The sequence below is a fragment of the Talpa occidentalis genome, unplaced genomic scaffold (assembly GCF_014898055.3).
Source record: "Talpa occidentalis isolate TD23 unplaced genomic scaffold, MPIMG_talOcc4v2.1 talOcc4.9, whole genome shotgun sequence".
Classification (NCBI taxonomy): Eukaryota; Metazoa; Chordata; class Mammalia; order Eulipotyphla; family Talpidae; genus Talpa; species Talpa occidentalis.
In genome coordinates this window covers 37,415,332-37,443,055 of record NW_023605305.1, presented here as the reverse complement: position 1 = coordinate 37,443,055, position 27,724 = coordinate 37,415,332, and the positions used below count along the sequence as shown (strand labels likewise).

General features: G+C 44.6%; 1 protein-coding gene across 1 annotated transcript in view; it reads right to left on the bottom strand.

The window, feature by feature from the left end:
• The window catches only part of SLIT3 (slit guidance ligand 3), a 610,824-nt gene extending 592,799 nt beyond the window's left edge, over positions 1–18,025 (bottom strand). Inside the window, exon 1 of the mRNA XM_054691197.1 lies at positions 17,386–18,025. Within this exon, the coding sequence (XP_054547172.1) occupies positions 17,386–17,582 (197 nt within the window). The 5' untranslated portion in view covers positions 17,583–18,025. The remainder of the gene's footprint in view (positions 1–17,385) is intronic.
• Positions 18,026–27,724: the final 9,699 nt, after the last annotated feature.

Sequence of the window (27,724 nt, the reverse complement as noted above, 5' to 3'; positions counted from 1 at the left end):
GCCATAGAGCCAAGCTGACACCTTGTTGCCAAATTTCCCAATTTAAAAAAAAAAAAAAAGGCAGCACAAGGAATAGATTTTTACACAAACTCACTAATCTTAAAATGTTGGCAAGAAATTGATATTGAAAAAAATGTTGTGAACCCATACCATGTGAGCCAAGCGCAACAAATTAGGGGGCTGGATTTGGCTCACTGGCCACTGGTTTACAAACTCTGTCAATCTAAGTATTAATTGAGACAATGTAATATATAATGCACTTAGCTATGTGCATAACACATAATAAACACTCTATAAATAGTAGCTGCTGTTGTTATTATTATTACTATTAGCTTTTCTGTAACTCTTAACCCCCATCTGTGACAATGGGTGTAAGGATTCCTGATAGCTGCCTGGCTCACGGATATCTGAGGAAATTTCTGAGGGCACTACAGAGATTAACCACTATGCACTCACATTTATCCTGCCTTGCTCATTTAAACACACTTCCTTGAGATTGAGAAGAGCAGTGATACTCAACCAGAGATGATTTTGTCCTCCAGTGACCATTGGCAATGTCTGGAGACTGTGGTCATCAGATTAGGGAGGGGGACTACTGAAATCTAGTGGTAGAGATGAGGGATGCTATTAAATATCTTAAAATGAATAGGATAGTCTCTACAGTGAAAATATAATATCCTGTCCAAAATGTCAATAGTGTTAAGGCAGAGAAACCCTAGACTTGGTGGAAGTTTCCCTTTGCATCCTCTTTATAGAAAGGATTTTATAAAGATAGAGGTTTCAACAGGTTCCTACAGTGTACGATAAGACACAGGCTGTGGGGCAGGGTTAGGGGGTGGCATATGGGAAAACCAACACCTATAATTATCTCCTCTAAGAGGTTCAAGGTTCTGCTTTCACTCTGCTTCCTATAGAATCTTCTCATCATTGTCTTAACTCTTCTATCAACATATTTCTTTAAAGGATTCTGTTGAAGCTGCACTAATTGGTAAACGAGCTCTGGGGAAACTGAGGACTTGTAAGATGCATTTTTTGATCCTGTATCAGTCAGCAAGGTTGCAGGACAGACCTGGGGGAGAATCCTCTTGTGTCCTGATCCAGTTCCCTCTAGAAAATATCATTCGTTTTTGCTGTTGCCATGGTAATTATAAATCAATTTTATCTCTTCACTAAAGCAGTTGCTCTGTAGAATGTATTGTTAAACATGCTGCAATTATTCCATAGATGTGAAAATAATCACATTTTTGTATATTCTGTAATTCTGGCTACATTTACAATTGGCCTTCACCTCAAATGGTATAAATAAGTGGGGTTATGTTGCACCGTGGTTGTCATGCATTGCTATGACTACTCCAAACAAAGAAAACTGTGCTAGAAGCAAAAGCAAATGATTTTGGTTCACCTTAAGAAAGGATAGTGACTTTCATCAATCTCTACATTATGCTAAGTGTTTTACATAACTTTACTAAGCTTCTCTATAATGTGAAGAATAACCTTTGGTCTGTTTTCTCAAATACTGCTGCACATCAGAAATACCTGGGAGTTTGCTAAAATCACAATATCCAAGAAGCACCCCCAAATCATTAAATGAGAATCTCTGGAGATGGAATCCAGGTATGGGACAATTTTAAATCTCTCCATGTGATTCCAATGTGCAGCCAAGTTTGAGAATTACGGGTTCAGGACTCATTCTCCCTATTTTCCAAGGATTCTACAATCCTAAGATAAAAATTCATGTCCTTAAGGGCATCCCATTAGCGAATGGTGCAACTGGGATTCAAATCTGGATCTGCCTTTCTCCAAACATGGGACACAATCTTTCTCACTGAGCCACTTTCTCCCCAGAAGTTTGTTGTCTGTGACTTTCTTGGTTAGTTACTTGGTTGCAAGTTTGTAGAAGTGAGCAAAGGGGGATTTATTAGAAGGATCTCAGAAATTTCTGAATTCGATGGGAAACTTAAGATCAGGTCTGGAAACGGGAAAGCAGGAATATCCAGACTGCACAGATGCTTAAATGAAATAATAAGCCATCAAGTCCAATTTTTGGCCCCCTGGCCAAGGTTCCAATTCCAAAAAGAAGCACCCAATAAACCTGACTTGGATCATGAGCTAGTCCTCTGACTAAGAAACAACAAAGTCCCTGATCACAAATCCACTGACAGTATCTTGTGGGTGCAGATGATATTCTGCTAGGAAGGGAGATTGAAACCTAGGTAGCCAGGCTTAGATAGATAGATAGATAGATAGATAGATAGATAGATAGATAGATAGATAGATAGATAGATAGATAGATTAAGGTTGGGACTCTTGGGCGATCTCTAGAGAGAAAAGGAAGAGCACCTAACAAATTGCTCTGATCTACCAGTGCTTCCTAACAGAGCCTTTGGTCCCAGAAACTACATGGAGAATGTGAACCTGGTATCCTGATCAATACAATACAGAAAAGGCTGGCACAGTTTGCCAAATTTGAACTAGAAAAACCATGCTTTAAACAGAGTAATGAGAAACAGATCAAGGTAAGACTCAGCACATTTGCTGTAATTACACAGCAGAAGGAAGAGGGTAAACCAAAAGAGGAAAGGAGACATGGATATTTAAAAAAATGGTTATAAATTTAAAAAGCCAGGGAAACTCTGGGGTCAAAGGTGATCAGGGGCAATCCCAACTCAATTGCAGATGTGTTCAAATAGACTACTGTCCTCAGTAACTGGCCTGGATCCTTGGGCTCCCTTCCAAAGGGCCAACTCTGTATATGGTGAAAGGATTTTCCCAGATCCATGGATCAACAAACCCTAGCATGCAGGACCTTGAAAAAAGGAGGTCACTGTATTAGCATTAAATAAATAATTGCTGAAACACCTGCCCTACTTTGGCATCGACATGCTCAAGATATAGAAGATGGACAATACCGTAACTGAATTGGAGATATTTACAAACTAATGAGTTGGCAAACGGAAGCTGATTTAGGAAGCTCCTGTTTGCTCCCAGGTTCACAGGTACCTGAAACTTGAGTAACAGTTGTTATCCCAACTCTGTGGTACAGTACTTTTTGGCATTCCCCAGCTATAGAGGATTTCCCAGCTATATAGAAAAGATGGAGACGAACAAGAACCTCCAGAAAGCCCCAACAGACTCTGCCCAAACATCAGCATCCATTTGGCCAAGCTGGACCATAGCCTTCTTGGGAAGAGTATTGCAAGCCAACACTAGAGATGGACAATGGGGACCAGGTGCCAGAACAAAAGGAAGTTAAGATGGCACCACCCCTCAGCTGTCCAAGGTCCTCACTGACCAGGGCACCTTGATTTCTCCACCAACCAGCATCAGGATGCCCAAGAGTTCTTCCTTTACTTTGTCAGCATGGTGGAGATTACTTGCGGGAGCTCTGAAATCCTAATGAAGTATTCTGATCTTTGATGGGGGAAATTATCAAGTCTAGCCACAGAAAAGGTGAAGTACACGCAGCAAATGCAGTTGCCTGTGCCCCTGGAAACAACTCTTAACAAAGAGGAGGTCTGGAGTATCAGAAGTCATGGTAAGTCAAAGGTGAAAGTTGCCACTGTCAGAACTGGTTCAAGTTCAGGTGCCCTGCAGGTTCTGTCTTTTTTTTTTTTTTTTAAAGATTTATTTGTTTATGCATACAAGAAGTGGGGTACAGGCCAGAGGTGTGGGGGGTGAGAGGATTCACCAGAGACAGAGTGGGGAGCAGAACAGGTGGAATGACTGAAACATACTGCTGAGGGGAGCAGCGGGAGAGACAGGAGAGGTCTGCTGCTCCATGTGAGTAGCTCCCTGGCTGGGGATCAAACTCATGCTGGGCTGCAGTGGCTGCGGATAGCTTCATAGGTTGCGTCTTAACCCCTTGTGCCACCAGGGAGGCCCCAGGTTCTGTCTTAAGTGCCATGTATTAAGTATGTATTAAGTCCCTACTTTGTGCCAGGGGCTGACTTAGAAGATTTACATGATGTATTTCCCATTCACACACTAACTCTAAAAGGCACTTACATTTATACACATTTTATAGATGAAGGTGCAAATACATGAAAGGACTTATAGGTAGTCACATGACATAAGTGACAGGATTTGAACCCAGACTTATCAACCTGAGCATCTGTGTCTTGATACAGTGCCACAGAAACCTGCAATGTTGATCAGCATCAACTCTGTGTGGGGCATTATGCATATGTTATCCCTCATTCTTACAACAACCCTTGAGATAGGAATTACTGCCTCTAACTTTTGTATGAAAAAACTTAGTCTAGAACCATGAATGTTTTCCCAAAGGACGTTTTTTTGAATACAAATTTTTTTGAAATTTAAATCTTCGACTTTGTTGTTCAAGGTCTTTTCACCAAGCCTGTTGCCTATCCAACTCCATTTGGATTTTTAAAAATGGATTGGCTTCATCTTATTTTCCCAAGTATTGTTCAAATCCTTTGCAAAGAAATGCAAGATCCTTTCCTCAAGAAGCTTTTAATCTAGTTAAGAGATTAGCTACACAATATAGAAAATGACAATGATAATTATGTGTTTTGTAACTTGCTTGAAAATTCTTTGGAATTTTTTCCTTTGAGAAGTGCTCCCCACCCTTGAATCTGGGCTGACTTGTACTGCTGAGAGCAATAGAATGCAGCAGAAAGGACACTATCTTGCTTCTAGTTCTTTTTAGGAGACTAGTTACTAAAAAGTCATGCAACTTCTCCATTGTTTTCAGGACAACTGTTCTTCCAGCTCTGACTACACTCAGACTGCCATGGTGCAAGGAAGCTCAAGCCACATAGCACAATCATTTGCAGGCACTCAGCTCAACAGTTCCCTCTGTGCCCAGTCTTCAAGTCAACCCAGCCAGGATGCCGTGAACAGCCCACAGATGATTCTAGCACCCAGCTATCAGATCTCCCCCAGTCATTCCCAAACTCACCAGGTGATTCCTCAAACATCAGGGAGCAGAGAGAAGGCCCTGTGTCCAAAATTCTGACCCAAAGAATCATGGAGCATAATAAAATGGTTGTGTCTTTACAACATTAAATTTTGGATTGCTGTGCTAAGCAACAATAGGTAATTAGAATAATAACTTTTTGATTGGTTATTTAATGTCAGATACTCACTCTGAGTTTAACTGTATTATCTCATTTGCCCTCCTTGAAACCCTTTGAAGCAGGTGATGTTTAAAGAGCATTCCCAAGGTCACTTAGTGAATGATGGCATTCATGCCCGGGTCATGCTAACTCTGGCATGGATATCCTAAATGGCCCTGCTATAGAATAAGGGAAATTGTGTCTTTGCATGAAAGAATTCAAGCTTAAAAAGACATAAAGCCCAAAGCCAATGGGCTTTAAGAAACCCAACTGCTATTTTTGAAACTAAACATCTTTTTCTTTCTTAATTTCAGAAGGCTTTCTCTGGAGCTAAGCTAATTATTTGAGCCTTAATCAAGGACTAGCCCTGCCCCAAAGCAGCTGTTCTGGCCTCTCCATAGCCTCTAGAAAATCCCTTGGGTTGGCTGGGCTTAAACCCCAAATCCTAGACCCCAGAAATGAGGATACATAGGTTGAAAGGATTCTTGGAGATCATCCAGGCTGCTTTCCTCCTCCTCCATAAAGACAAGGAAACTGAGGCCCAGAGAGGTCAAGTGACTTGTCCAAGGTCACACAGTATGTCAGAGGTACAGCCAGGTCTCCAAATTCCCAGGAAAGCGTTCTTTCCACTACACCATGCTGCAGTTGCTAAAAATTCCCCAGAGCCACCTCCCTCAGCCCTCCTCTTGACAAAGCTGTTTTCCCCCACACAACTACACACAGTCACATTTGGCAAGAGGTGCTATCAGCCCCGCTCTGCTCATGAAATGTTGTTTTGCAACGGGGCCTCTTTGTTCGTTAGCAGCACAAAGAAAACTGTAGTGCAGTCTTTCCACAAGGAGATGGTTCTTGTTTTAAAGAAGAGAGGAGAGCTTCCTGGCTGAATACAGCTCCAATCAGCATGCAGCTCCAGTTGGGAAAGAACCAGAAGAGGTTTAGTTCTTTGCAAAATTTCTAGAACATACAAGGAGGGCAAGAGGAAGCTTACAGAGAAAGTATAAAAATGTATGCCTAAACCAAGTAAACAGAGCAGATTGGTTACCATCTTGTGGTAAGAAGTGTGTGTGTTGGGGGGAGGGAGACAACAAGAATCATTAAAAACACCCACCAAAAAATTGGCCTACCCATTTTGGATTCTTGTTCCAGCCCTGGTTCCAGCATTTCTTCCCCCATCTGGGATCTTCCTTTTCTAGACCCAAAACAAGCTATCTCTATGGTTAGTGACCCCAGGATATGATCAGCAATCCTGCATTACCCATCTGGTGCCTCTCCCCTCTGGCTCCACATTACTCCTTCATTTCTGTGTTAGATTTCCTCTTCTGTCTCTCTCACTTCCCAGACTGGCAGAGGCTTCCCAAGGCTCTGAGGCATTCTTATTGAGGACCAAATGCTGTGAAGGAGGCTGAAATGAGAGCAGGGCAAAATTCCCACACCACAAAGCTGGTGATGTTCCTTCTATTAGCGCTCCCAGACACTTTTCTTTACAGGTGAGTTGAGAGCACAGGGGAGAGGGTAGACCAGATGATCTTCAGAGATACCACAAAAGTCTGCAAACCTCTTGGCTAGAGAAGGAAATGAGAGGGGGAGGAACAGAACTGAATTCCATGGCAGAAATTCAGGACTTGTAAGCTGGCAACAGATGGAAAGAAAAGTGCCAGCTTCTAGCAGGAGGAGAGGCAGTGCATGCGTTTCTCATCCACAGGTCTCCCATTCCACAGGACTAGGGGAACGCTGCCTGAGAACTACCCTCTGATACACAGAAGCACCTCTGGTTTCCAGGCATGAGACAGGATCTTCCAAGCGAAAACCTGACCACGTTAAATTTCTCAGACCCTTCTCCTCAAAAGGCAGTCTTCCCATAGGCTGCTTCACTCACAGGCAAACCTGCTCAAAGAACAAATTTCATTCCAAAAGTCTCCGCCCTCATTTTCTCCTGGGAAAATCCCTACTGACTTAGTTAAACCAAAGAGAGTAAAATAAGGGAATTAACACCATCGGAAAACAATGTCCAGTGGTTTAGTTACAGCTGGACCAGCTCAGGAGGGGAAGCTGGCTTCTCAAGGGAGGCCCTGTATCTCCTCAAGGCCTCAAATGTTGCTGTGCTGTGTGTCAGTGTTTATGAAATGCTTCTCAAATAAAGTCAGTGTTCTATGCAGAGCTAGACTCTAATAAAATGCAGAACTACGCTGTTTGCCAGCTAGTTGTGGAGGCATACTTGAATGCTTTCTTGGATACAATTGTTCTCAGATTAATATTTTCCCCATGAGTTTTTTTTTTTTAAATTCTACTTGTAGTATTTTTTCATGATAGGTTTTTCTGCATATGCGTACCCACTAAGAGGGATGAGTGGGACTTGCTTTCATGGTGTGTCCTCGGGACTTGGTGTTGCTTCTTTCATCATCTCTGTATCTCCCCCACCATCCCATAAATCTCCCCTCTGAGCCTGGCATGGTGACCTTCACCTTGTCGGTCAATGGTGGGAAGGAAAAGCCCAGAGTGAGCTCCATATTATTTTAAGCTGTTCTCATTATGTGGACATTTCACTTGCTTTATTCTTCATTGTTCCTGGCACACAGTAGGCACACACAATAATAGCTTCATTAAATGATTCTATCCTTCATGAAGCTTCTTATTTGGTCCTACTGTCTGGGAACACCGTCACTTATTATCCAGTGGGCAAAAAGTCCCCTGAACTCTACCTGGTGTTGTTGCTGACATGGCTGATACGAGGCTATAGCTGCATTTGTAAAAGATGCATCTTGGTAAGTAAAAAAGAAACCCCTAGTAAGAGTCCAATATCTTGGGTGACACTGAGCAAGCCTTTTGAGCTTACCCAGTTTCCTCATCTGTAAATGCAAAATTCTAAGACGAATCCTGATCATATCTCGGCTATAGAATTTGGTGGTTAAAATCAGGTATTATGGGAGAACTCGCTAAAGTATTCAAATAGCACTAACTTTAGGATATGTGCAGAGATCTAATCTCATTAAACCTTGCACTGGGCCCCTGAGAAAAGTATTAGTTCTACCTGAAAAAGTAGATTGAGACTGGAAAGATACTCCTACAAGGCCTTGCAGTTAAAAAAAACAATCATGGGTCCAAGATTCTGTCTAGATCTTTTTATTCATTGAAGGTTATATCAACTGTTCCCCCCATTGGTTTCCCATTATTATTACTTAGAGATCCACACATAAGACATTTTTTTAATATACATTCTAGAATTGGGGAGAAGTGGAGAAGAGAAAAAAAGGATGTCAGAAAAGTACTGGACAGTCCAGAAAATTCTAAAACACATTTATGGGCAGTACAGCTCTCCAATGAAATAATCATCACCGAGCTTCTTAACCACAGAATAATCTATGCTATTCTCTGTTTGTGCTGCAGGGAATTCAGGAGTATGCTCATCTTTCAGAGTTCAGCGCTGGGGCACTAAGTACACTACCATGGGCATGATGAAAGCCATGAAGATGAAGGGTGAGGCTGTTTCCAAGACATAGTCATGGGTTGGGAGTCTCCAGTCCACAAAAATCCTCCTGAAATCCAGTCTTGGGACTTAAGGCTTAGATGGTGAAAGTCTGCCTTGAGTACCAAATCTCAGGGGAGCTATATGAAGGGCAGGAGAAAGCAAGGAGCTAAGCTGGCAGGGCCAAAACAGGGCTCAGGAGCAGCTGAGGCTTAAGAGGTGATGCCATAGATGCACAAGCCTATGGTCAAGTCCACAGGCCTCAGATTAGAAGGGGAATGTGGACCTCACTATATGCAGACCAGCTCGAGTCAAGGCCTATGAAGATTCTAGAGAGCAGAGGAGCACGCCAAGTAGCAAATAGGAAGTTGGGAGGCTAAAAAACTCCCAAGGGAGTCAAGGTGGGTGGTTAAGTGTGCTGGCAGACTTTCAGGAACCACAATCCATACTGCTGCCTAAGTACAGAATGAATCAGGGGTCAGGAACCCAAGCTGGCATTTCGGACAAGAGGTGTCTAGGCCCATATAAGCAGTGATAAGGCAGCGAAGAGTGAAGTCATATTTACTCCAGCCAGGATGTTTCTCATAAACATCCTGTTGAAACAGGACCCAAGCTTGGGGTAGCAGGTCGGGGGGCTGAGATCATGGCTAAGAGAAGGCAAGAGGTACATCTAACTAGAAAGGAAGGCAATCCCTGCAGACATATGTAGGGGAAAACCGTACTAGACACACAAGAACTGTTCTTCAAAGGTTTATCCTTTCCAAACCAATATAACATAGTAATAATAATTAGCCACATAACCATATTGATATTTTTCCTGGTAGACTGACCAAGAAGATTTTGTTCTAAAGCCCATTAGGTAAGACTTTGTAAAGTTCCTATACTTTAAAACTTTAAACTCAGGCCTCTTATGTTCTGCGTAAACATGGACTCCTGCAAAATTGTGCCTTATGCCTATTTCTACTCATGAGAATCCAATTCATTCCTCAAACTCCCACATAAATCATCAGGTATCCAGAACACAGCGTGGACATTCCTCTCATGTCACCCACTATCCAACAGGTGCTCAGTGATTCAACTGGGCTCACTGATTTTCTTTCTTTCTTTGTTCTTTGGGAATTATATTTGAAACAAGGGAAAGGGGATGACTTAAAAGAGTTGGGGAGGAATGACATGATGGGTATTAGAGCACAGGGCTGATCTGAGGCTAGCCTACCTGGATGTGCCTGACTCTCCTGCTCCAACCAAGAAAGCAGCTTTACTTCTCTGACCCAGTGTACTCATCTGAACAATGGGCACAGTCTGGGTTCCTGACTTACATGCTTCTTAGAAAATTAAATGAGTGCATGTATGTAACATGTGAATAGTCCAGGTATAGTGCAGGCTTAATAAATGGTAGCTGTTGTTATGCTGGTGATTATTGTTGTTGTTACTCTTTAACAGAGATTTGGGGAGTCCTGTAGGCCTCAGTCCTCTGTGCTTCATCTATCACACCCATTTCGGCATTACAAAGGTAAATAAGAGCATCTGGAATGTTACAGGACATCACTCTGGAGAGCTGATGCTTCTCAGCTGGGCTCTGCTACTGACAAGGTGGCCCAAGTTCTCAGGCTAGAATATTTTCCAAGGAAGGAGAACACATCCCACGTGCACACGCAGGCACACGTGAAAGCATGCCCTGCTTTGGGCACCAGTCTAAGAGGAGGAAGCTCAAGTCATGATGGAAAGTGCTATGAGAAACCCAGGATCGAGTGGGAATTCAACAGACAGGGAAATTAAGCATTAATAGGAACTGATTCCAGAGAAAATATGAACAACAGAATCCCAGGGAAAGAAGATGCTACAGGCCAATGAGATCTCAATATTTTTATTGGACCAGCCAGAAAGAACAGGACAATATATTTATACCCCCTGGCCACAGAAAGACTCTGAAAATGGCAGAATGGACTCTGCTGATTATATGGACAATCTGGATAAAGATCTGTGGGGCAAGTTCCCTGAAATTGCAGAAGAGGTGGGTGGGGCAGGGTGGGGAGCGAGGCGGGGTCGGGGAGGAGTGTGTGGTTAACAAGCTAGATGAGAAAATCAAAACAAAAAAATCAAAATGTTTCTGAAAATCTAGTGAAATTATACTATTTTGCCAAAATTTAATCTGAAAGAATGCAAAGGAGTGCACTTAGGCTCCCCAAAGTCAACGGCGGGGGAATAGAATCAGCAACAGGGAGTGCTGGGAGCTCCTGTGGATATAGTGAACAGCCCATTCCAAATGAGCCCACCCAGGGGCCTGGCTGCACAAAGTGAAAATAACCCTTCAGAAAGCACCGTCTCAAGTCAAAAAAGACAGTGAGGGAGGAGATGGTCTTATTCGGCATAATAGTGGGAAAGAGTATTGGAAGAGGTTTAGGGGAAGACAACTGTATACAGGGTCTGTCTCAAAACTGTAACATGTACAGAATAGTTGACATAGTTATAGAAGCTTATGGAAGAAAGGAGACGATGGAGTGGGGGTGGGGAGAAACACAGCATCAAGGTTTTGGAAACCTCTCACTGGGAAAGTAGTATACCTACTTTTTGTATCAACCATCCAAGGATTTAAGTTCAAGCAAATACAAATTTCTTGTCAGAGCTGTTTTCAAAAATGGAATAAAGTGCTTTAGGAAGAACTTGATTTCCTCACCATCAGATGTAATTGAGCAAATTTTCACAAAATTATGTTGGCGGAAATCATGCACTTTTCCCCAAAATTGTGTTGGTGGAAGATAAACCTGCCTGTGGTTGGAACTTGGACAAGAGGGCGCCTTCCAATCCTGACAGTCTATATTTTTTCCAAATTAGCATGCTCTGGAAGGAAGACGACAGTTAGCATGAATGATGCTGATAATAATGACAGGGATATTTATGGAGGCTGTGTTATGACCCAGGCAGTCTAAGTGAGCTAACTTACAATAATCCTATGAAGCAGGTTGTTGTTGTTGTTATTATCATCATCATCATTATTCCCACTTGCCACATGAGGAAATTGAAGTCTCCTATCTGAAAGTGGTGAAACCAGAATTTGAACTCTCTCTGGCCGTGGAGTCCACACCTTTCCCACAAAGACCATCACTTCTCCCACCCTCCAATTCACTCATTATTGAAGACTTTTAGTCCCACACTCATGACCAGTGTTTCTCAGGCAAAAACTGTATCAAATACGCTGGCAACAAAACTATGAAGCTCATGGTGAGTGAGGAGAAAAGTACAGTCTTTGGCAGCCCGGCCAAAGCAAAACACAATCCAGGTCTTCGGAAGACAAGCAGAGGATGCCTCTTACGAGAGCTCTTTTCAGCAGTTCTACAAAGGGTTAAGACCACCTTACATAACAAGGGTGGGAGGGTGGAGTATGCTAGTAAATACAGCTGTTTCAAGTAAAAGCAGCAATGGAGGCAGATACGGGAAGTGAGTTAAAGGAGGTATTTAGGGAAAGACAGAAGGAATGAACATTGAAAAAAAAGTCAGGGCCAAAAATCCCAAAGAAAATCCAACCCCCAAAATAAATAAATAAAATGTATTTCTTATTTAAATATACCACAAAGCAGCATACCCATGGAAAAGATATAAACCACTTCAGCTGTAATCCCTTTTGTGGAATGGAGGCCAACCTGGACTTCACTGGAGAGGGGTTGGGGAGCAGGCACGAAGGTGCTGGGCACAGCCTATGTGCAGGCAAGAAGTTTGACTCCACAAGGCAGATGGAAGGTGAATATCGCAAACCTTCCAGCTGGAAGGGCCTGAGATGAAGCAATGGAAATAGATATGGTCACTAACGTTAACAGCTTGTGGAGGCCTATGTGCCTAACATGTTAAGCACTTTTGAACGTTATTCCTTTTAATCCTCCCCAAGAGGAGTGTTTACTACATGCACTTTACAGGGAAGGACTAGTATTTGGAAAGATAAATGGGCACCTGACTAAGTGCATTAGATTTCCTTGGGCCATGTTCACCACTTGCCCTGGGGGCATGTGATTATCAACCCTGTGTTACAGGTGTGAAAATACAGTACCAGTTGCAGCCCAGGGGAAAGGAGTAACCTGTCCAGGGCGCAACAGCAAAGTCCTAAAAGAGCCACAATCCAAGCCTGGGCTTTCTCTGCATTCCAGACCTGAAAGACCACACCCCAAACTCTGAAACCTTCCTGCTGTGGCCCACTTGTGTCCATGTGGGTCCCCGACTCTCACACTCTCAGACTCACTGTTTATCACTTTCTGAGGGAGAAAGAACTTGGCAACAACAAACAGAACTGGAGTGAAACAAAGTAACAATCAAAATGGCAAAAATGCAGTAGTAACATGAGACCCAGATGATTGGCAAAAGCAAAACTTAATAATGATTCTACCCATACATCAATTAATACAAGAAGAGCAGCAATCAAAACCCACAGAGAGCGCAGGATGATGCTGATGAGTTACTGATTAGAAAGTCCTATGGTTTGAGTGTTTAGGATTTCTAGGTCTTTTCACCAGGCATGTGCACAGTAGGAGTTTTGTAAGGTTGCTAAGCAATGCCTGGCAACCAGACTGCAGAGTGGAACACTCATTAGGAGTTCATAGTAGTAAGGCAGTAATTTTAAATTATGAAAACCAAATTTTAGAAACCCTTAATAACTCATGTAATAGTCTACTAGTAAGTAGCCCATAGTCATACTTAAAAATGCAAGTCTATAATGGTCCATAGTTTACTTCTACGATTAAATGACATGGATTTTTTAGAATCAGCATTCATTTATTCAACACATACGGAGAAACACTTACTATGTGCCAGGTACTTTTCTAGATGCAGAGGAAGAGGAACCTGAGAGTTATCCAGTCAATTGCACACCATTCTGGAAAACCACTTAGTATTTGTTCGAATTCTAATTTCAGGAAAACAAAGCCCAGAGAGGTCAAGCAATCCGTTCAGAGTTTCACAGCACAATGGAGGTCGGTATGTTCAGCTATTCAAGTTCAGTCCAGTAGACTCCCAGGAATGAACTGTATTTCTCTGAAAGTCCACCTCACTATGCGTGGCCCTGAGAGGCCCCATGATTTCACACCAGTTGCCTCTATCCTCTGAGCTGGCCCTGAGAGCTGGGAGTACCAGGACATAGGACTTGGCTGTTGAGCATCTTGGAAAGTCTCCCACTTGACCTCTGGCCCCCTGTGGTCAAGTGAGGGAAAGCCTATGACACGGTGTCGGTTTTTATTGGACCCAACCACCGGCGAAGCTTGCCGTCATCTGGAGTGATGGAGAAAATTAAGTTACCACATTCTCACGTTTCAGCCTTTCGCCCGTTTTCCTTCACAAACAGGAAATGTTTATTTAAATACAGCAGTCCCAGCATGTTCTGGAGCCAAGTGAAAAACCAAAGATGTCCACTCTTGCACCACTCTGTTGCTCAGGCCACCACCTTGAGGGGGAGACGTGGGCCTCTGCCTGCCTTTAGGGAGGACAGACAGCGAGCAGGGGCCCCGAGTGAGAGCTCATTTTCTTCCGTCTCCTCTTTTTTCCAGGCCGAGATTGTGGTTGCAGAAGAATTACATCTGTGGGCTCCTTTTGTACTCAGAAGGGTAAACGCAACATCTGTTTACTCTGTGCTCCATGGTAAATGTTTTGTTTCAGGCACCACCATTCACTTCCTCTCCTCTTGTCCTGGATCTTTGCTGCACGGATAATAAATTACACTGAATTCTCCTCGGCGTTTATTTAGCTTTCTTGTGGGTATCACCTCCTCGTGAAAGGGAATGAAATTGTCAGTAGTTTATAAACGACAGGGAGTTTCTCTTTCTGTGTGAAGTGCTGACATTATAAGGAAGAAGCTGGAACACAGACCCCCAACTCTGATACCAGTTTAATTATGAAGTCTAATAGGCCCCATTCCAGGCCTGAAGCAAAGTCAAATGGTGACCACATTGTCCCGACGAAGGTTTTCTCTAATAACACACCCTGAGAGGACGAGGTCCCAGCAGTCAAAAATCAGAGAAACACACACACACACACACACACACACACACACACACACACACACACCCCTCCCTTCAAAAAAGTCTCTTTGGGAGGTGGAGTAGCAGAACTGGAGAAGAGAGAAAATGCTGCTTCTTTGTTATAAAACACAATGTAAACATATTGAGATCAGAAAGCTGGATGTTAGGAAGGTCCCAAGCATCTGACGGTAGTGCTGACAAAACTTATGCCCCATTAAAAAAAAAAAAAAAAAAAAAAAGAACTCTTGGACACTTTAAAGGAAGTTTCCTTCCATCCTTTGCTTACATTTTTCAAGTTGAATTGCTAGTTTTCTTCTGTGTATGCAACGATTTTATACACAGTCGCTGGAATGCAGCAGAAGCTCAAGTCATGTTTGTTGAATGAATGAAGGGAGGAATGAATGAGAAATTCCCTCCAAAAGAAATCCTTATCATAGTTTAGAAATGCCAAATAGCCCCCAAGAGTTTGCAGACTTGAGATGTTACATCTGAGCTGACTGAGAGAAGGTGTGGGGAGTGTAGGACTGTTGATGGGCTGCTGCTCACCCCTGCAGTAATTCTGACCTAGCTTGCTCCAAAAGACTGCCCCTCTCTCCAGGAGGAAAGAGACTGCAATGAGAAGCCAGCATCCTCAATCCCATCATGGCCCCTGCACTCCAGCTTAAGTGGCACCAGGGACCAGAACCAAGGCAAATGAAACTCTTATTCCAAAGCACTTGCTACTCGGCCAATGCTGGCCAGTGACCATGACTGCAGCAGAGGACCCATGGGAATTCCCTGGACTCCAGTTTTTCCAGTTGTAGAACAGATGGGTAGACCCAAACTGCTGGGTCTCCTGGGGTAGGTGGCTGGTAGCTGCACTGCTCTGCTTGCAGCTTTGGAAGACTTCCTACATGCCGGGGGGAGTGAGGCCCATATTTCTTGGTTCTCCAAACATGCAAAACAATTTTGAAGGGGGGGGGTGAAGTAGTCTGAAGACCCCTGACAGAAGAGCTGATGTCAAAGCAAGCTGAATATTTTGCAGGGTATATCTGAATCAGCAACAACCACAGCCTATTCTAAGACCCAAGTCCAGCCAGAACCCTTCCAGGACCATCTGTTTATAGATCTTGACCCAAACTGACCCTTGTTCCAAAGATATTCAGCAGAGTAGTAGACTTATGGACTTAGGAACCAGGCATTCTTGGGTTCAAACACTTGACCAGTTACATGACCTTGAGCAAATGACAAGATGGCTTAACTATAAAGTGAATAATAAGCATTATCTATGTAACTAATAGGGCTGTTATAGAGATTCAATGAGATAACACATGTAAACAAACTAAGGCACTGAAAGCATTCATTAAACATTAGCTAGTTATTATTTCACTAACTCAAGTGGTTGACCCTGATGAGAAGAGGGACGGTAATTTAGTTAGAGGTTAGAGTCATCCAAAACAAGTTTTTCACAGGCATGGTAGAAAATAAGATCTGAATTAAGTTGTGGAAACCTAAATTCTGGCCCTTTCATCACCATCGATTTGCCGTGTGACCTTGGGCAAGTCATTTTCCATTTCTAAGTCCTATCTCCTACCTGTGTTAATGAAGGTTCAGCTCTAACACTAGAATTGCATGATTCAATCGCACAGAATAATAACTATACTTGGGGAAAAAATGTTTTGAGCCAGAGCAAAATGCCAGGAAAAGGCAGGTAATACTACTGAGTCCCAAGGACACATAAAGAATAAGACATCAGGTGACAGGTGACTAACGTGAATGATGCTCTAGAATGGTTCATCTTAATCTCAGGGCCACTGTCTTCCAGCCTACAGCCTAGATGACAGAATCCAAGACCCATGCACCCAGCCCTCTGACCTGGGGTGGGGTGGAGGGAAACTGTGCGGAAGCCTAGCACACTAGAGCAAACCCTCACCCACTTCTGGGCTGTGTTCCCAGGCAGGGTCCAACCCCTCCACCATTCCCCTCCTCCTTCCCCACTCCCCAACTGTGGGCTTGGAAGAGCCCACCCCAGAGGCCAAGTTTTGAATTTGGTCCGAGGATCAAAATGATAAATGTTTCCAAAACGTTGACATATGAAAAGTAAATATTTGGTTGCACAATTGGGGTTAAAACGAGTGTCAATCCACCCCACTCTCCAAGCGTCTCTCCTCTCTCTGCCAAGCCCAGGATTCGAGGCTGAGTGCGGTTTGTAAGATTATAGCGCTTGGTCTCATTTAAAGGTCTGTCAGCATTTCCATTCTCCGGCCCCTTTGGGGAGGCATTTATAACAGAGCCATAAAAAATTCACCCGGGCTGCAACTTGGCATCTCCGAGGCTGCCTGCGCTCCGGGCGGGGCGGGTTTTGCAAGCACCCTCTCTGAATTCATTCGTTCCTCAGAAGTTAGACCTTTCGTACACACTCAACTTTGCTCAGAAGGGCAGCCCGAGAGCAGACAGCCCATTCTGATCTGCAAACCAGTCACAGACTTTGGCCCTCTCGCTTCTCTCCCTGCCTTGATGCCCCACCGCCCCTCGGCTTTCTCCTCTGCCCCCTCCTTAATGTGAGCGGACCCCTTACCTTCACCCTAAGACCCATCTGTCTGCGGTGTACTCCCTTTGCCTTCTGCCAGCGCTTTTGGGGAAGCTGTCAGGGGGCCCTGCATCAGAAGCCCTCACCTCTGCTCCCATCACAGGGGGGTTGGAGACTTCTCTCCCCAACCTGCCCAAAGCCACAGACTCCCCCAAATCCGAGGGTGAGATCAGAGGGCTTCAGCTCCACAGGCCAAGGGGAAAGGAAGGATTTGGTTCCTGGGGGCCCCCCTCCTTGGAACCCATGTGGGTGGCCCGGTGGGGCTGGGATACTCACAGGCGCTCGGCGTTGCGGGGGATGCCCCGGGGAACCGCCCGGAGGCCCAGTCCATGGCAGTCCACGCTGGCGGCGGAGCAGGTACACTTGGTGGGGCAGGCGGCGGTAGGGGGCCCGCTCAGGGCGCTCGCCAGCGCCAAGGCCAGCGCCAGGCGGGCGCGCACAGCGGCGCCGGCCCCAGTCCGCCCGGGGGCCATGGTGTGCAGGGGCCCGCTCCCGGAGGAGGAGGAGGTTGCCTCGGCGGGGCAAGACGCGTGGAGCCCGAGAAGGCGCGGGAGGAGCACAGGCGGCCTGGGGAGCGGGCGACGGAGTTGGCGCGGAGGAGGAGCGAGCTCGGCGCTCAGGCGCACGGGGCGCGGGCGGAGCGGGGCGCGCCGGGTGGCGGCGGCAGCAGCAGCAGCTCCATCGGCGGGGCCGGCGCTGCCCCGCTGCGCATCGCTTGGAGTGCCCAGGTGCCGAGCGCCCCCTGGCCCCTCTGGCCTGCGACCCGGGGCGTGGGCCGGGTTGGGGACCTGGGGCTAGCGCAGTGGGGCACGGCTCCTGAGAAGGTCCAGCTTGGGGCTGGGCTCTGGAGCGCAGCGGTGGCGGCTGGGGCACGGGGCAGCCGGGTGAGCTGGCCGGCAATCGCTCTCTCCATTCACTGAGCAGGGCAGACACCGGCGACGCGGGGCCCACCCCTCCCGCCCCCCAAAAAACGCCAGCTCCGCCTCCCATTGGCTGCGCCGCGCGTCACGTCGACTAAGTTGGGAACTTTGCTGGAGCGGCTGAGAGTCTGGAGGGAGGAGGAGGCAGAGGAGGAAAGAAGGAACGGGGGAAGGAAAGGGGCTCAGCTAGCAGGGGCCCACAGTCGACATTCATTCACTATTAGGGACTGACCGGGATGGCGGCACTTTTCTTTATTCTAGTACTGAGCTAGAAACTCTGTTTATTTTCTTTCCTTGAGTCTCAACAGCATCCCGCAAAGGTCATCTGAGTAACCCCATTCTGTAGATTAAAAAGCCAAAGCTCAGAGAAGTGAAGTGACTTGCCGGAGGGCACATAGCTGCTAGGGATCCAAACCGCAGCACTCTTGTTCACCCACATTTTACATCACAGCCCATGGAAACTAGGTTCCTATCTCATCTACAAAGATCTCGCTTGCCTCATCTTGACAGAGATCCACAACTTATTCCTAAAGGACCGAGTATATAACACTAATGTGCTCCACAGTCACACATGTGACAGATAATGCTTGTAGGGGATGTTCAGGTCTCTGCTCACAGTCCTGCTTTGCCCATACCCAATGCCGGGCGTGCTGCTGAAAGTAGTAACAGCAGAGACTTAAATCCCTGGATTGACAAATCATGTTCATAGTCCTTGAGCACCAACCCCCCACCCCCCAGCCTCCTACCCCCCAACTCCCCAGTTTCTTGACTGGTGACTCCAGACCTGTCATGTCATCTACTAAGCCTTGGTTTCCTCAAATTGAGGGGCCCACAGCCTTGTCTCGGCCCATCTCTCTGAGTTGTTGGGTGCATCAAAGAAGAGAAAGTGTTTTTGCAAAACAGTCATTCGCATGCAAGGCATCTCCACTGCCCGGAGCGCCTTCCTTCTTCCAGTACCCACTCTAAATTGGCCAGGTCTGAGCTTTTCCAGATGCTGGTGGGGAGGGGCGTGTGTTAGAGGCTCCATAAATACTTGTAGGAATGATTTTGTTTGTTTGTTTGGAGGGAGAGGGCAGGAACTGGAAGTATTGCCCAGACTTCCTTGAGGTCTACTCACAGTGGAAAAGTCTAAATAAGTCCTGAACACACACACACACACACACACACACACTCTCACATACTCACATATACACACACATTCACAAGCACAGTCACCCATAAAGTCACTACTTGTGTATATACATGCTTATACACCCCTATACACATACAACCACACACACATATATGTGCACACACATACGTGCACATATACACACAACATAATGGTCCTGAGAGCTCTTGCCTTTTCTTTCATATAAATGTTATCTGATTCCTTCTACCTCGTTTTCCTTCAAGGAAACTTTAAACCATTTGACCACATCCTGTGAATATATAGTAGAGAAGCAGGTTTTATTTTATTGTACTTAGCAGATTTTCTTAGCTTCAGGCGCTCAGTTTTATATACATGTACACTCGCGTGCACACTCTTCAGCCCTCAGTCATTCATAAACACGAGGTGCAGCTTTACTGCTGCTTCTTGGAAACAGCTTTCCATACAGATGTTGTTGTCATTGCCCTCTGGTGGCCGTAGAGGGTCTATGCTCTGGTCCTTAGGGTGACTTCAGCTTGTAAGAACTCTAAACATCCTTTCCTCTGAAGCTTTCCTCCAAACCTTGAACCAATTTAGTACCAAGACTGAAGCAGATGAGAGGAGATCTGGGCAAAGACCCAAGGGCACACAAGCATCTCAGACTGTCTGGAACAGAAGAGTGGGATTTTCTTTGTTTTCCCCCATGTACACTAAAATGCGTTCTGCAATCCCTTCTGGTTGGGCCTGGGTGGTGGGAGGAGGTTGTGCTTTCTATTTAAGCTGCGGGGGGGGGGGGGGGGGGCTCATGAACTTGACTGGATCTTTAAGTGACTTCATAGGTATTCAAATGTGACCTTCCCTGGGAGAAACACCTTAGAACAGGAGTCAGTCTTAGTGAAGGATGGGATAAGAGGAAGAATCAAGAGGAGCACAGGACATGGGCTACACAGAATCAGGGAATGTTTGGATTGGAACAGCCTTATATATTCCCTAATCCAGTATTTCGGCAAGTGCATTATGAGGGCTACTAGTTCCACATGTTTCTTCACAGAGAGGAAAAAACTTCCTTGGGCAAAAATAGAGTGAGAAATACTGCTCACTTTCACCTCTTTTGCAGATTTGCATCAAATGAGTATATTAAGATCCTGAGAAGTTCTGTAATAAGAAAACAAGTTTAAGGTTTGTCGAATGAACCCAGTTTCCCAAAATATATGACCCTTTTTCATATAAACTTAAATTGTTTTGGAATTTTTTTGGAGAACCATCTATATAATTCAACCGTTTATTTAATAGTATGGAAACTGAGCTTCAGAGAAAGAACAGCACTGGTATATCATAAAGTCACCCAGTTAATAGTGAGGGAGACAGAGCCAGGATCCAGGGTTCTCAGTTCCTCCAGAGTGGGGGGGTCCCACCTACTTCTCCTCCACTGATTCTGGAACATCTGTAAAATGCATAGCTATAGAAGAATTACCCTCATTAGAGAAGTTGGGGTAAGTCCTTAGGCACTCAGTTTATTGGGGAGGACTTCTATGTTCTAGTGCCAGAGATAGTTTCTACTCTCTGGTGTGATTTTCAGAGTTCCACAAAAGTCTTCTGGACCAACTCTTATATTTTTTTCCTTTACTTTCTCATAAGCTTCTCAAAAGTCAACTCCCTACCTATTCCTCCAAGAAAACTCACTCACATTTTCTCCTCTACCTGTTTTATCTTTCTCATTTTAAAGCACTACCATCCACCATGGTAGGACATCATAATCATTTGAAATCCTCACTAATTAAACTAAAAAAAATATGTGGAAATAAGGCTTTGGGGTAGTATGTGGTATTTAAGAGAAAACTGAAGAAGGTGGTTTCAAGAAAAACAAGAATCAAAGCAGATTCTAGGTGTTAAGTCCAAGATTCCAAATTTCCAGGAGGGAAAGATGATTGCCCTGGTGTAGGTCACATGATCACTGTCTTGGCCAGAAAAGACTAGAAACTCTGGGTGACCATTTCATGGAAATTTATACTCACTTGGGCAGGTGAAAGTAATGTTCTCAAAAGAAAACTGAGGACCTGTTAGTAGAAAAATGTAGAAGGATGATGATAAGCAAAATAGCACCAAAGCATCTTCCCACTCAAGTCATAATCTTCCCCCATGATAATCTCTTGAATATGTTCCCTCTTCAACTGTGGGCCTCCTACCATTTGACAGATGCTAGTTTCATGCATGGTCATTGCTCCCACTGGCTCCCACACCAATTCTCTAATTTTGTTTATTTGTTTGCACTATCAATCCATTTTTTGTCCTGATGTTCAAAGGAGCTTACTATAATGCAGAACTGACAATGCAATCCTGAACTTTGATGTAGATTTCTGTCTGTACCATCTCATTTCCCACCACTCTCTTGCACCTACTCAAAATGCTCTGAGAACATTTTCCCCTACTCTTTTCTATTTGATTAGTTCAAAGTCCACTTATCTATTAGTTCCTTCAGGAAACCTTGCTGGTACAGACTGTTAGATTCTCAAGGACAGTGACCCTGTATAATCCATTTATTCCAACATTTCACTGTAAAAATTTCCAAGTCTACAAAGTTGTGTAATCCATTTTGCATGCTTGATGCCTGGAGGTACAAATAAATCTTTGATGATTGATGAATTAATAAATGAATGAATACATGAATGAATGATCTTCCCAATCAGCAAGATTACTTGTCGTTCTCTTGCAGTTTTACTTATTTTGATCTGTGTTTCTTAGTCTTTTTGAAATTATTTTGTAGAAGAACTGGGCTTTAGGTCAGAATTGCGGGAATTGAGAGGATTCACCAGAGACAAAGTGGGGAGCAGAACAGGTGGATCTACTGAACTATACTGCTAAAGGGAGCAGGGGCAAGACAGGACAGGTCTGCTGTGCCATATGTGGGTTAGCTCCCTGGCCAGGTATAGAGCTCAGATTGCATTGGTGATAGTGCTGAGACTTAACCCCCAGGCCACCAGGAGGCCCAGTGTTTCTTGATCTTTTGGGGGAGGAAGAGGTTACATTCTTCCAGAATTCCTGGAAGAGTTACCAGCAAACTGTATAATTCTCCCCCATTCTGATATGCTTTTCCTACCAAACTTATCATTTATACTGATCATTCTCCAATGCGGTGTCCAAATTGCTCTCTGCTCATTATCACCCTCTACTATTCCCCAGAATGCCGACCTCTTTAGATTGCATCACTTGCACTCCTTGGATCTGACTATGTGAGTAACTAGCAGATGAAGAGATGAAAGAGAGCAGGACTTCCTCCACAAGCCTTGCACAGGGCTTCTTCCACAATGACTCTCTTCTGAAGGTCACAGTTCCTATCCTCCATCCTGGATCTTCAGCTTCCATTCCTATCCCTCCACCCTTTCAGAAGCAGGGATAGGAACAGCTTCCTAAATTGTGGGCAATTCCCATTTTTTGTTCCTGAATGCTGTCTCACCTTTGTAAGTAGTTCCTTTACTATACTTTCTTCAATTACTCCTTTGAGTTTTTTTTTTGAAGATTTTTATTTATTTATGCATACAAGAACTGGGGTACAGACCAGTAGTGCAGGGGGTGAGAGGATTCACCAGAGACAGAGTGGGAAACAGAACAGGCAGATTGAATGAAATACACCGCTGAGGAGAGTAGAGGGGGAGACAGGAGAGGTCTGCTGCACCATGTGGGTAGCTCCCTGGTCAGCTCAGGATCAACTGCATGCTGCAGAAGCTGCAGATAGCTTCAGTGCTGTGTTTAACCCCTTGTGCCACCAGAAAGCCCCTACTCCTTTGAGTTATGTCATCCATTTATCTCCGGGGACCCTGAAGCTGGCACTGAACCACTGAACGCTGAACCACTGAGGCAGATCTGTGAGGAATAGGCAATCTTGGGGGAGATGATGATAAAACCCCAATTTGAGATTAAGATTTGAGCCCCTATTAAATCCTCACATTCAAGAGAGAATGTAAGAATTTGAATTGCAGGTCATTTCTGAAAAGCAGGCTTAAGAGGGGAGGTAACATCAGTTGGACTAGAAGGTCATATTTTTCAATAAAATGCTTCATTCTCTCCCTTCGGAAAGAATGAACAATATGTTGATGTTCACTGTTTAGGTAAATGTTTGATGAATTAGTATCTGATTTTAATATAAATAACCTGTTCTGAAAAATAAGATGGAGGAAAAGAACTTTCTCAAGTACATTATTACTTGGTCTATCACTTCATCCATGTGATTGTTGTTTGGAACTTTCTTATTCTTATCTTGCCTCCCTCAAGACAGCAATTTTCTAAGAGTAAGGACATGACTGAAATGAACCAATCAGAGTCTTCCCTGAGATATTTCCAACTGGATCTAGAGGAGAAAAGATCCATTCCCTCTGGGATGTGAAAGTAGAATAGGAGAGGAACAGAAATGAGCGGCCAGATTTTCAGGTGGGTGGCCCAAGCTGGTATAATGGAATAGATTTGACCCATCTTCCACAAGTGTTAAGTGCATCTAGCGTAAGGTGGCAGTCAAACAATCATTTGTTGAGAACTTCCTTTATACTCAGGAGAAGACACATGTCACAGCTTCTGGTAATTCAATTAAGAAGACAAGATTAAGATACATGAAAGAAAATATGTGAGAAAATTAAGACATAATAGAAAAACATATCATTAAATGCTAATTGATGTGGGTGAGATAGCAAATACTATAAAAATTCTGAAGACAGAGAAATCACTTCATCCTAGACTGGAAGGGCTGAAGAGTACTGTTTGACTTTTGAAGGAGGCAGGGATTTGATAAGTTCAACAAGAGGATAAAGGATATTTGCATGAATGGAAGCAAAGGCAAGTTTGCAAAATTAGAATGGTGCATGGGGGTGGGGAGAGGGCTTTGGTAATGTGAAATATAAGAGAGTTTGGGGGCAGATTTATATGGTGTGGAGCCAATTTAAGAAAAAGAGGTTCGATACCTGCTTTGCCCTTAGATGTGACCTGGCCACCTTGCTTTAGAAGCTGGAGGGCTCTGTGGAAAGGAAATGATTCTGACCTTAAGAAATGATACATATTGAAGTCTCCAAAAAGGAACAAGAAAGATGACCCCAGATCGATTTTGCCCTTATCTGAAATAAGGGTAGATGAAATGGGAAGCCTTGTTTCCCTAAACTGGTCCACTGAGATGGTGACTCAGTTAGATGTGGGGTCAGACTCCTGGTCCTCAGGGCCAGAAAACTGACCAGAGAAGCCTGGAAGACAGGTGAGTTTAATTATGGGCGTCTCCAATCTATGCAGTGAAGATTTGTCTCATATTTGAGCAAAGCAAAAACTGTCACTGGGGAAAGGGTTCTCCAATTTGAGGAGTATTAATCACCTAATTAACCAGAACACCTGCTCATAAAACTCATCCCACCCGGGAAACTAAATTAAACAAAGCATGAGGATGTGCAGCACAGACGTGGCAGTGGCATCTGCATCCTTGGCTGGCCTCTTTTGGCACTGGAGCTCACTAAATTCTCCAGCCAGCTGTTGGCCTCGACAGAAAGTCAGGATACCAGACTTATTTAGCAAGCAGTGATGAGTACAAACTCAGAGAAACTCCTCTTGCAACTTACACAGAATCATGGGTGCCTCTGATATGCTGGGCACTTTTCGGAGTGCTTCTCATACATTAACTCTTTAATCCTCATGAGAACCAAATGAACTCACCTATAGTGAGAGAAGCTGCCTCCATGCTTACAGATCCAGCCTCCTCTTCCTGGACATTCAGGAAGACTACATTTCCCAAGTTCCTTTGCTGTTAGGTTGGGACCACATGCCTCATTCTGACCAATGGAGCTGGTGCAGAAGTGAGGTGAGGCGTACCATTCCAGATTCTTTGAAACCTCTTATGATAGAATTCGACTCAACAAGAAACAGGAACATACCCCTGATACATGCAATGATGTAGATGAAACTCAAAAACGTCATGTGAAGTGTAAGAGGTTGGACAAAAAGGGAAGAATACATATTGTATGATTCCATTTTTAGCACATATTAGGAAAAGAAAAAGTATAACAATAAAAATCAAAGTGATTTCTTGAGGTAGGGTGGGCAGTGGCAATTGACTGCAAATAGGTAAAAGGGAACTTTTGGGGTGTGAAGGGAGTTTTCTAAGACTGGATTGTGATAATAGCCACACGACTATATACATTTACTAAAATTCATATAGCTGAACTTAGAGTGGGTGATATTTATTATATGTAAATTATACCATGAGAAAGCTGGACATGAGGGTGCTCAAAAATGTTTTAGCATTTTTAGCAAAAATGTTATAATAGCATTTAGAGACCAAAAAATAACCAACTAAATTATACCAAAAAATAACTATTGTTAGGTAGTGAAAATTCTCACTTCTGCTAAAATAAGGTAAGACAATGATGAAAGAGAAGAAGTAACAAATGGAACAAATGGAAAAAAAATGACAAATTAAATTCATATAACAATAATTACATTACATATACCTGATCTAAACAATCCAGTTTATATCCAGAGATTTATCAGATTTGATTAAAAAAATGTAAGCCCCAATTGGATAAGATCCATGAGAAATATAAAGACATAAAAAAATAAAAGAATGAAAAGATGCAGATGAAAACACTAGTCTAAGAATGCTAGAGTGGTTATGTTAATATTTGCAAACCAGATTTTAAAATAAGGTGTGTTTTTGTGGATAAATAGGGGTATTTCATATTGATAAAGGAGTCAATTCACAAAGAAGACATCACAATTGTAAATATGAATATCTACCAACAGAGCTTCAAAATATATAATGACAGAAACTAACAGAACTACAAGAAACAGACCAATAATCAATTATAGATGGAGGAGGGCGGATCAACAGTGGCGAGGAAATGCTGCCAGTAAGATCTCCCATTAAAAAAAAAGTTAATAGGGAGGAAAAGCGGCAGGTCCCAGTGAGAACTGGGACACAGAAGATAAACGGACGACTCCAGCAAACTACTCGAAGGAGAAAGTTGCCATAAAAGAGGACTAGAAGGGAGGAAAGCTCAGAACCCTGCTACCCTCTCCCACCCACAAAGTTGTCACTCTCCAACCAACAGAAAGGAGGAAAAAAAACAAAAACAAAAAAAACTAAAACAACCAACAAGAACAAACTATGCATCAGGCAGGACTGTGAGTGGAAAGGAACTATTTCAGCCACCACACCCTGTGAACTGGAGCTGTGGAGAACCCTGCAGGATTCGCCGCAGAGGTGAGCGAACTGCTCTAGGCGCCATTAGAGAAAAGCAAAGACTCCCTGAGACCTACAAATGGCCCCAGGCCAGCCAGTAAGCTTGTGCGGAAAAGCAGCACACTTGAAAAGCAAACATGGATCGTGGCTGCCCAGGTCCCCACGCCTGCGACCTAGGCTTGCGGGGAGACACGCGGGGCCCTCACTGAGGTGAATGTTCCTCACTGAGTAATCAGAAACCAGGCGCCCGGACACGGGAGTGGGGTGCAAAAGGCGCCATTTCTGCGGACACTGAACTGGGCTACAGCCTGCGTCCTGGACCTGAGGGCTTTGGAACTGAGACCCGGGGCACGAAATTTGGGGCGTGGGTTCCCCATGACAGTGGGGCACAAGGCAGACACAGCATCCCAAAGCCGCTTTCCCCACCACTCCCACTCTATTCCCCGTCCCACGGGGTGAAAAAAACAGCTCCCCAAGGACACTAGGAGAGATCTCTGGCACCAACTAGCAACCAGAAAAAAGAATCACCAACACCCCATAGAACAGGGACCTTTCTTCAGTAAAGACTGCTTAAAACCAGCAGAAGGCTCCCGGAGGAGCCAGTGGTGAGCTGGGAAGTTTGCCCATGCTAGGCCCCTTCTGACCAGCCTTCTGAGCCCAGAGGGGGAGTGGGCACCCACGGCCGGGGCAGACCAGGCGCACAGGGAGTGCGTCCCGCATCACCATTTTAGAACAGGGATATTTCTTCAGTAAAGACTGCCTGAAAGCACCAGAGGGCCCCCCAGGAGCCAGAGGTGAGCTGGGAAGTTCGCCCACACCAGGCCCCTTCTGGCCTGCAGTCCCAGCCCAGAGGGGGAGCGGGAACCCAACACCAGGGCAGACCAGGCATGCAGGGAGAGCCCCCCACATCGCCAGTTTAGAACAGGGACATTTCTTCAGTAAAGACTGCCTGAAATCAGCAGAGGGCTCCCGGAGGAGGCAGAAGTGAGCTGGGAAGTTCGCCCACACAAGGCCCCTTCTGGCCTGCAGTCCGAGCCCAGAGAGGGAGTGGGAACCCACCGCCGGGGCAGACCAGGTGTGCAGGGGAGTGTGTCCCCACATCGGCATTTTAGAACAGGGACCTTTCTTCAGTAAAGACTACTTGACCGACAGATGGCTCCTGGAGGAGACAGAGGGGAATAGACAAGATCACCCAAGATGCCGGCCAGTCCCAGCAACACAGTGTCCCAGTGCATACGGCAAATTAGAAAACAGACAGTAGGGAGTAGAAGAACCACATGAAACCTAGCAAATCCTCAGGAAAAAAGCACACCACAAAAAGAAAACCACCCCCCAGATTGCAACGACAGTAACTTGGAA